We start from the raw sequence: 11,021 nt of genomic DNA on the forward strand, positions 1-11,021 counted from the left end.
CAAAAATCGAATGTCCAAATAATTCTAACGTCAGACCAAAGCAGAGCCGCTTCTCTGTGGCGCGGTCTGGTTTTTCCGCGCAAAGACCGTGACGGCGTCGGGCGCCAAGCAGCATTGCCGCGCGAGGGCAGCCGGAGCGGAGATGCCCGGCGATGAGCGTAAGGAGCCTTCAGCTACCAGAGGAACCGCGGAGGCGGCGCCAGCCTTCCCGCGGACGCTCGCTTTGCGGCTCCAGCGAGGCCCGGCTCGTGCCGCCGCGCTGCGGACGGCGGGTGCTGCTGGAGGGGGTTAAAGAAGCCACAAAACGACCAAGTCGGAGAACTGCGGGGSACCGTTCCCCCTCCCACCCACCGCGCCAGGACGCCAAGCGCCRCGGTGAGGGGCTCCAAGAGCCTTCCAGAAATCGTTATTAATGAACTAAAACTAGAGACGTTGCAAAGGGGAAAGTGCTACTAAATCACCGAGTCCGTCTCCTAGAGAATTTCAGCAGCGCGCGGATCGGGCGGCAACAGATACCGTGCTACGCGCCGCGGGGACGCCACAGAGCGGCGAAAACCATCCCGGGAACAGGACGGTTCTGGGCAAATCCAGCAGCTCAGGGGCCACGGAGGCTCCCAGGGCGCCGCGGGGAGCCCCGGCRAAGGCAGCACGAAGCACTGGACGCCAGCAGGACTCGCTGCACTTCCTGCGCAGGACGCGGAGACGCCCCGGTTGTCCTCGCAGGCACGCTTAGCTAACGGGAACGCTGCAAAGCTGATGGTTCTTGCACAGACACCGGGAGATTATTAAGTTTAGGGTGATTCACTACAGGATCCGGATCTCCGTTATCCTTTCTCGTTACCCTCCAGAGACCAGAGGCCAAAGACGGACACGGGGTCGGTCTAAAGGAGTCCAAGAGCCTCCGCGCCGAAACGGGGAGCCGGAGCACTCCGACGGCCACATCCGCGACGTCCGGGGCCACCGAAACCACAACGCTGCCAGGAGAAAACCAGCGGGCTGGCAGAAGGCGGCAGGAAGGCCAGAGCCCGTCACCGCAGWCCGGCCACCGGCGCGAAGGCGGCCGAGCTCTCAGGGACCCGAAGTGACTGCCCGGGTCCGCGCTCCCCCTTCGGCACAGCACCCCTGGGTGCCCTGGGAGAGGGCAGCCAGCACGGCCGCGCGCCGGCGCTCGAGGCTTCAGGCCGCCGCGCGAAGAGAAGCAGGAATGCCAAATATTCTACTTCTCCGAACACACAAGACCAAATAAGGCCCAAATGCCACGGGAATAAACACCAGGCTGATCTACCAAGTTTGGGCAAATGGGATCCAGCGTTCCCGAACGCTGCAAGTTTTGCCCTGCAAGAGAACCTGAATAATTCTCTCTGCGTACGCTTCTTCGTGCTCAAAAAGGAAGTCTCTGGAACCAGAATTTCCTGAACTGCCCCAAAAGAGGCTGAAACTGAAATCACCTCAGGACCAGAAAATCTGGCTACAAGAAGGAAGAAAGMTACCTGGAAGTGGAGATCATCATCAAGTTTGTCTTACACCTTCTGCGGAAAAGTAAAGACATTTCATCAGATAATCAGCATTTGTACCCAATAACCAGAAACAATGAAGTATACAGTCTAAATCAAACAACCATCTACAGCAAAAATTGCTACATAAGTGACATTTATTAATGTTCTGCTATATTTACAGTTTTAACATAGTAAAACTCCAAAGTGAATTACCACTTGGCAGAAAGCACAGAAGTGCACATTAAATCTACATTTATAACACATCATAGTCTCTGCTAACATAAATTATAAAAGCAAGAATTACAGGTATGTTAGGAATTGTCTCAAAAGTCTCAAGCCAAAGGAAAAAAAAGGCMTTTGTTTTGCAAGATATTTTTTTATACAAAGTTGCAATGTGATCTTTCATCTTTACACTACCAACATGTACTGTGAAAACCCCTATATAGTCAAAAAAGTAGGTAGTATGAAAGTAAAGTATACTATAACATTTAGAATATAGAATATTAAAAATTAATACTTRTGCCACCTTCAAAACAATACACTCCTCCCATTAGACCTTAAAATCTGTACTGTGTAGACCAGTTTTTCCTTTCAGACACAGCTCACCCCGGCGGTGCACCACTTGGGCAGCAGAAGGGCAGGCGACCAGAGCAACACCGTCATTTCAGCTCTCRAGATCATCCCTTCGGGGCAGGCAGCATTCTGCGCACTGTACACTAAATACCGGAGTCCAAACCCGCTCTTAGGATGGAGGACGAAATAAAGCACGACTGTCCCCTGCTGGCTACGGGGGCATCGCTCATGCTACTGAAATTACTACAGATACTATATAAGGCTTTATTAGCACGTCACAAACTCGATTGCRATAGCTTTTTCAAACATTAGCCACTAATGATTCAATGATTACAGAATTCTGCATTAATAATTAAAATTTTACACCTAGAAACAAATAGATAGAAATGCTTCTCCTTTTTTTTTTCCAACAGTACTTTTATTTATTTATTTTAAAGCAGGTGATTATTTTTCTTCTGTTTCAGAGTCTTGATTCACTTCCTGCAGGTGTCCTGTTACTTCCTGGGGGAGAATTCAGTAACGCAGGAAGACGTTTGCCAGAAAACATCTGCTGGAGAAGGATATTGAATATTGAAACACTATAGTTAGATTGTTATTTTGGATAACAGAAGGATGTAATTCACAAAGTGCAGGATGTCTAAAGGCTTATGAAGTATCTCCCTACACAACGACATGACTAGCGATGGCACAATGCTCAGTAGTTTTATGCCTATTTTACAATTCTGAAGAATTAAAATTTCTTAAGTTAAAAAGGGGGGGGGGAGAGAAAAAGACACTAGACCAGACAAGCTTTTAGAATTACTGGCATAAACACTGAAGATACATGAAATTTCACTGCATTTGCACAACGAGAACAGAAAAAAAAAAGGTGACTTTTACATGCTGTATTCATCCACTATCACTATGATTTCTTTCTATTCTTCAGTCAAATGTTTCGGTACCACAGAGGCATGTGCTCTCATAAATTGTCTATTCCAGTCATGCTGAACTGGAACTGCTGAAACCTGACATCCAACAGCCAACTCCTGCAGTTGTCACACAGCTGCTGCACTCGCCGGGACAATACTCGACCAGTTCAAGTCGTCACACGCAAAGGAAAATCCCAGCAGTTCCAGTGTCAGTTAATAGTACACATGGATTAAACAGTATATGCCAAGCTTTCAGAGAGATTCATTTCACCAGTTACTTTCTGACTTGCACAAATTACTCCTTCCCATCTGCCCTCATTTTCTAAAAATTAGTCCCGTTCTAAAATGAAAATGATCATTTACCACRCCCTTTTCATTATGTCCTACAGAGGAAAGCTGATCTGAAGCACAATGATGTATTAAAAAAAAAATCAAAGTTTTTGTGTTTTCTTTCTTAGAATTTAGGATTAAAGACCTATTTTCTGTGGAAGCATCAAAACTGTAATTTTTAGAAGCAATACTGGACATTTATCTCAATACACCTGTAAGAGATAGTGCTTTTGGAAGTGCTAAAGTTACCAAAAAAAAAAAAAAAAACTTCCATCCTTGCAAGCTTTATCAAAGACTCAAGCAAGGTAACTAAAATTATAATCTCCATTTCCAAACACAGGCCTTAAAGGCTGTTCAATAAGAAACCACACAGAGTTCCTATAATAAATGAAAAGCAACATTCAGTAAAGAAAATAAAAGAAAAATGTGTTCACTGAGAAGAATAAACTACAGGTGAAACTGCTGATATTTAAATGCTCAAACTACGTGACTGTAGTCAGGGGAATTAAAACCTCTGGTGACTCAGCAGGATTTTCAGAGGATACCACAAATCCTGGAGGAGGTCAACAGAAAAGTCAACCATAAACCAGCAACTTGTTTAAACAAAACAAACACTTAAATAAATTGACTAAGAACAATCACCCTGGAAAACTCAAACTGGAAAACACAGCACAATATTTGTTTTGTGTAGCATGTTCTCATTATAGACAGAAAATGAAGCAGAATCTTATGCAATTTGAAGTTTCTAATAAAAAAAAAAGGATTTAGAATATTAGCCTTGGTTTAAAATTCCGAGCAATTTAATGACACCTAATGTAAAGCCTGAGTTTGGTTTGTTTCTTTATACTACGGTTCCAGCTGCAACTGTTTCAATTCTATCCTGCAGAAATCTAATGTTATCGCCATATTTCTAAAGGGAGCATCATGTTGCACCCACCRTCTGGGAAGCAACCTACTACAGGATTTCCTCCTCCCTGCAGGGAGGGACAATTACTGCAAGGCCATCATCTGCTGTAACACGGAAATCATGCTAGAAGGGTTCATATACTTACACCTCCATCTTTAAGATCCCAGTAAGAAGATAAAAATATTAAGGCCTTGAAGACTTTTAAACATTAATTTTTTTTGAAAAGTGGTCAGATAGGACAGTATATTCAACATATGTGGGAGTGCTTTCCAAGGAGAAAACGTGTTCAAGGGTTGARTTTCTCCAGGAACTCAGCAGAAAATTCAAACAGCATACAAAGTTCAGACAAATTGTTCTTTCTGGGACATAAGCCAAAGACACTGGCATAATCTTCTGCCCACACTTYGTCTGCGACCTTTACTCATGTTTAGGACATACCATATGTTTCAGGCATGTTATTTATTTTGAAAGACCCACCTGCCAAAAATAGTATCATACCAAGGGGCAGAGATTTTKTTTTTACAATTCAAGTCAAGGAATCTAATGTGTCTAAAATTCTTCAGAGCAAAAACTAGAGGAAATGTTAAGTATTTCTCTGCTCGCAACCACACCAATCTGGACTTTTGCTCTGCAGATCTGTAGAAACAGGGCTGTGTATGGGATACCAAGAAAAAACTCTTTTTTCTATTACCTTGWGTTCTAAAAATATTGAAGCAAAAAATATCTAGCCTGAAAGAGTCAAAGAGAGTCAAAACCAAACCAAACCAAAAAAAGGGAAAGCAGAAAATTTACCTTTAGTAAATAAAGAGAACTCTGGTCCTGGGGAGAGTGGAAAAAGTATCGGGCATCTTCCTAACTTTTGCATAATTAATAAAWCCTCTGAGAAACAGCAGAAAACCTAGATGGAAGAAACACATTTATCCAGTTAACACAGATTTTGTTCCTACAACTAGAGTAATAGCAGTTCAACTTACCACTGCTACCACAGAGAGACCTAATTTGCTGGGATGCCCAATAGCTGATTGAACATAAGAATKTTTTTGGCATCAGTGACACCTAATCTCTCAATTTCACGCAACTGGGGAAAAAAAGGGGGGGGGATTGCTTTCCTCAGCCATTTCTCTAGCCAACTATAAAACTTCTGATAGTCCACGAGCCTGTGTGCCAATCTGCCCTTTGATAGTACCCATACCACCAACTTCAAACATGACCTTTCCACAGGCTACCYTCCTGTATTTTATTTCATCAAAACGTAAGAACAGATATGACAGCAGTTACTAYCAAGACAAGCATCATTCTGCTCTTTACTCCTTCTGGATGATAAATGAAGAATTGTCACCAAGAAATGACAACGAAAGGACAGTGTGCATGTGTACCTTTAAAACCTAGAAAGCCTTCAGTAAGAGCATAAGATAAGTATTTTCAGTGTTACATTTCAGCTTTAYACCAAAACATGCATATTTGAATAGCCAGTTAAAACAGAACTCTTACCTAGTACAAGGAAAACCCACCAAAGCCAATACTGACCATCAAAGTAACCTGGGAAATAGGTGGAGAACTGAGGTGGGGGGGGGAAGAGGAGAGACGAAAATAAAAAAAAAAAAGGTTAGAGCACTTGACAGTTACTGAACCCAAATCTGTTCTCAGTAATCAAATCAGTTTTGGCAGTAACCAAATCAAGACCTCTACATCCAGGAGGGTTTATAGACTGTTACCTGTCATCGCTCTGTAACTGTTACTATAGATCAGAGGGAATGAATTTTCACTTTGGATTTTTCTACACAATATCAAAGTACAGACTCTCAGGGGAATGGAACAGGTTCAATACACAGCCATAAACTTGTGATCAGAGGAGCAGAAATACACTATGGAACAAATACTTCTTCTTGCCCTCGCACCTTTGCTGCTCAATCATACCTGCAACTTTTGAAAGGGAAGATCAGGTTTACAACAGTTCACTGTTGCTAATTACACTATAAGGCCAGACAGTTCAGCAAATAAAAGTACTGTAGAAAGAGAAATACCAGATCTGTGGAACCCTTTGACAATATAGTCTACTGAGAAAGTTGTTACCTATTGAATGAAAGGCACCAACATTACTAAAGTACTGAAATTTATTAGGGCAGTGTTTAACACTATAGATTTAATTTTTAATTCTATTCAAGTTAAAATACACAAAAAGGTAAAAATAATCCGAAGTTTAAATCAAATACAAAAAGGTAAAAGTAATCYGAAGTTTAAATCAAATACAGAGTTAAGAACACCTGTTTCTGTCACACCTCTTATTCTAGCACATAGTGCTTAGGACCACCGTTACAAGACACCCCCAAAAACATTAACTTTTCCTGTAGAAATTTAAGAGATACCACATTTACAAACTCTAATTCCTAGCTCAAGAAGATTAGGGATGACATGACAGCCCTAATGCTAATGCTCTCTACTTCTACTTACCACATCTAATGAGCTTTTTTTGTTTGAAATGGAACATCTGCATGGAATCTCCACAGCCACCAGCTTTGCATGGGCTCTGCCTAAAGCTTGTCTGAAAAATGCTCCTTGGCATCCCCTCTAAAGAAATAGTTTCGCTTGGCTTCTCTCCTCCCCTTCATTTCTTACAGCACCAGCACACCTATATCCTTTAAGTTATTTTCAGGACAGTTTCTCCTTCCTTCTTCCARGTTTTAAAAATGTTGTCAGCCTCTCTTGCTTCTGTAGGCAGACGTCTAGTCCCAGCAGGACCTGTCTTTGCACCTGGGCTCCTACCACACACCCCAGTTCTGACAAGTCTTCCCTTTCCCTCCTGTCTGATCCAGGGCAGCAGGGAAACACTGGATCCTTTAACAAACCGGGTAGGCACAGCGTTTACCTGCATGAAAAATAAGACTAAAAGGGAAAGCAGGCTTCCTTCACGGCGCCTGCTGCGTGCAAACGGCGCCAGAGGGCCCTGGCGAGCTTCCCCGGCCGCGAGCCAAGAGGGCACTGTGCACTCTTTCAGCAAAAAAACACTCACACTTCCTAATCTTCCGGTCCCCATTTCCACCCCCCATCAGTCATGCTCATAGAAACTCCCACATTTTTAGAAAATATTTATATTTCAGGGCAGCACCTGAAGAACATCTTACAGCATAGAAAAACCACTCTGCTGACTGTAGGGCTTGCCTTACCTGGATAAATGCGAAGATGAGAATTTTATTACTTCTCATCATACAAACAAATTTTGATTCAATACAATAGCTAAGTCAAAAGGAGACATACTTGGAGATGCAACCTTTATTCTCATTTATTACAATAATAATCCYAGCATCTGACCATATAAACAGGGTAGCACGACGGAAAAGCTTCGTCCTCAGTGAATAAGGGCTCAAAATGCATTTCAAAATGAAATGCTCAAAATGCATTACAACATAAATAGAGATGAACTAAAAAGTGGAGGGCAAAAGGGAATAGAGTAGCATCTCTATATTTATTTTTTGCTCTAAACTTACCCTGACAATAAGGATCCACTTAATAAGAGACAGACCAAATCCAGAAATGGCCCCATACCGTCCTGCAGCTGAAGTAGTCAGACAGAAAGACAGGAAGAATCCAATCCAGTTGAAGAGGAATGCCACTGAGAAAGCAGGAGAAAAGCAGCAGATTAAGCCCTCTTCGTGTTCYAAGGAAAAACAAATTCCTCAAAACTGGAGGACCAGGCTTTTCCTGGTGCTACATAAACRTAAGTGGGAAACTAGGCTAGCTACTTGGGGTCACTGATTAAAAAAAATTAAGTTCCATGATCTACTTACTGAAGAAAGTTAGCATGAAAATGCCATCATTTCCTATCCTCAGCTGATCAGTGTCATCAAAGTCATCYCGTGTCACAAAGTCATCCTCCTGCAAATCAAAGGTAGAAGAAAGGTGAGTGGATTTACGACAGTCCAGTCTACACAGCAAAGTGAAGTCTGCAAGTAGTTTTTCAAGCAAGGGCCAGTAACTTGAATAGTTCTCAGAAAGTAGTGTACAATGGAGGGGTACAAAATGCTTATTTTACATTTAAGAAAATCCCCCTAAGTCTCAAAAGGCTTAAAATGTAAGCAGGAAAAAATTCCAAGGGCATGAAATATCAAGTCAGTGGCAGTAATTTTCTTTCTTTCTTTCTTTCTTCCTTTTTTTAAGTAGTCAAAATTAGGTATGCTCTTTTTCTGGCTATAAGGAATTCCTCTACTCAGTAGTAAAATTAAAGATATGACCTCAGCAAGGAATTTAGCTCCTATAAAGAAATATAACCAGTACTCAATATCTGATACTAACAGGGTTGAAGAACAGGCCAAACAAGGRATGAAGTTGAAAATAAAAATGAAAAAAATATTTTCTGACAGAGAGAATGGCTTTATCATTCTTACATCAGCTACACTGACCTCTTTAAAAAGTCAACTTATTAAGAGTAACAATGCTAGATATGCTAGCTGGCTGAAAATTAATCCTAAACCTTAAAAAAAAAAAAAAAAAGAAAAGAAAAGAAAACAGTGCACACAGATACAGTACAGTAAAAAAAAAGAAAAGAAAAGAAAACAGTGCACACAGATACAGTACAGTGCTTCTGTCAGCTTGCCAAATCATTTGGATAGCACATTATCATTTGGATAGCACATACTGACATTACTGAGGTGTCTGACATCATTGTAGCTGCCTGGACAAAAATTAAGAAATACACTCACAGAACTCTTGGGAGCTTTAATATCACTATCGCAGAAAGTTTAAAAAACGGTCAGGACATTTGATGGACAAGACTTAAAGCATTCCCTCTACACAAGCAATCTGAAGGACGTACAGCCAGCCCAGTGCACTTACTCTTCCAGGAACCAACGGAATTGTGGCTTCAGCCTTAGTTCTCTCTGCTTCATCATAACTAGGCAGTGTTGTGGCCACGTTGTATGAGGGAGGCTTTGGAAATCCTGACTCATCCTTGTAGTCAAAATAAGCTGCAGAAGAAAATTACACAGGACATAATTTGCCAGTTCCTTAGGAGACATTTCAGAAGGCTTCAAAATATGCCTATACTCCAGATCTTCAAAGCTTGCACCTCCTATTCCCTCTGCACCCTTCTTGCCAACTACCATTCCCCTCTACACACACAAAAGCTAAAAACACAGGAGCACCTTATCGAATACAAAGTAATATGAAGACCACTCCGTTAACAAGCCTGGCTGTACTTATTTTTAAAACAACAATACATGCTGTGACTCTCACGGCTTCAATAAAACAGAAGTATTCATACTTTCAAACTCCAAGTGGTATCAGTGAGTCAAATAAGAATCATTGCAAACCTTAGGTCATCGGTGACCAGTTTKTCCAGAGAAAGATTCCAAATTGTTTCCTGCTGGAGGGGAAAGGGGTTGGAATAAAAAGCAAATATAGCTTTTCTGAGTCCCAATCTCTTAGAAGTATTAAGGAATGAGAATTAATGGGGACATCTTCATAATTAGTGCACTAACAGCTCGATAGGTATCTCAAGGAAAACAATATTCAAACTTTTATCCAAAACTGATTGACTGAGACTGACAATATGTTATATTTGTTTCCCAAATTTTGTAACAGTTGGCTATGGTCTGGAGGAGAAATGAAGAGATTTACCTAAACAAAACACTCTGATACAAAACCAGCACAAAAAAGTAGTTTCACTAAAGCTATTAGTGAGTCATATGACAGTGATTCAGAAGAAGTATAACCCTTATGACCAAGTCCATAGATAYTGAAAACTGCAGAAAAAGTAAATTCTTTAATCCTTTTAAAATAATGTCTTTTTTGGAAGAAGCAGAGTACCATCCAAATGCTGAGTAATGAGAGGGGAACCACAAATCCTCACAGCTCTTTGATTTTAAACTGTCTTCAATCTAGTAAGAGCACTGAGAAATGCAACTTGAACACCACTTTATGGGATGACATCAGATCAATGTAGCCAAACTGCATCTTCTAAACCACAAGTAACAATAGTCTCTTCGGATCAATTCTGATCCTTTGCAGCCTCAGTAAGGAAGCTGCAACGCCATCGGTCAATACGGAGAACAATTAAGGAGGTAAGAAAGAACAGTAGAACAAATGCAGCCRTTTCCTTTCAGCTGAATTTACCTGCATTCTCTGCAGAAATGCTGCTGTAAGGTGGAGGGGCATCGTTTACCACTGGTGCAGTCTCGCCTGGCTCTTCTTCGTTCTGCAGCTGAAAAGACCCAAGCACAGTATAACGACAGGTGGAGAGAGAGACAGGGAAAGGAAATTCCAGTCTTACAAGAGAGGGATATACGTGGCCCAGCTGAGCTTCTGACAGGTTTCCCAAGTTCTATGAAATTGGCCCTATAGTTTTAATCGCATGCAGTAGCCTCTTCCCGTGCAAGGCTGCCTTGCGTGGCTTTCGAGCAGTTGCCGTGCTTCACTCCAAATCACTCCCACTAGAAATGATCGATACGCCATGTCAGTTTTAATGCATCTTTAAGTCATACCTTCACGCACCTGGACGCCTATAAAGCATAGCATACATCTTCAGCACCTGTCCATTTCCCAGCGAACTCTTATGATTTCTGAGCTCATACTAGCTGGGAGCTGCAACTGCCTGTGCCTGAGGTTAAAAAGAGGAAATAGCAAGAGATACTCAAGAGCAGACTCCAGTACCTTGCTAAGAAAGTTTTGTGGCTTTGCAAAGAAATTTTTTTCAGTAGATACATTACATAATGATATATGCAAATAAAAATCTTGCCATTTCCCCTCACCCTTTCACACTATATGACTGAAAGGAAGAAAGCTTATTTTTTGCACTGTGCTTCCCACCAACTC

At 41.7% G+C, this 11,021-nt stretch overlaps 1 protein-coding gene across 1 annotated transcript; it reads right to left on the minus strand.

Moving 5' to 3' along the window:
• Window positions 1–1,633: 1,633 nt before the first annotated feature.
• On the minus strand, window positions 1,634–10,661 carry NDFIP1 (Nedd4 family interacting protein 1). Its single transcript, XM_085312661.1, has 8 exons — window positions 10,641–10,661; window positions 10,323–10,530; window positions 9,045–9,175; window positions 8,000–8,087; window positions 7,700–7,824; window positions 5,706–5,772; window positions 5,007–5,112; window positions 1,634–2,616 (listed from the first exon to the last, which is right to left on the minus strand). The coding sequence occupies exons 1-7, from the start codon at window positions 10,659–10,661 to the stop codon at window positions 5,009–5,011; spliced, it is 744 nt and encodes a 247-aa protein (XP_085168787.1). The 3' UTR covers window positions 1,634–2,616; window positions 5,007–5,008.
• Between the last annotated feature and the right edge of the window lie 360 nt (window positions 10,662–11,021).

Source organism: Rhea americana, unplaced genomic scaffold, assembly GCF_003343005.1.
Source record: "Rhea americana isolate MKP2758 unplaced genomic scaffold, rheAme1 scaffold_37, whole genome shotgun sequence".
In the NCBI taxonomy this organism is placed as follows: domain Eukaryota; kingdom Metazoa; phylum Chordata; class Aves; order Rheiformes; family Rheidae; genus Rhea; species Rhea americana.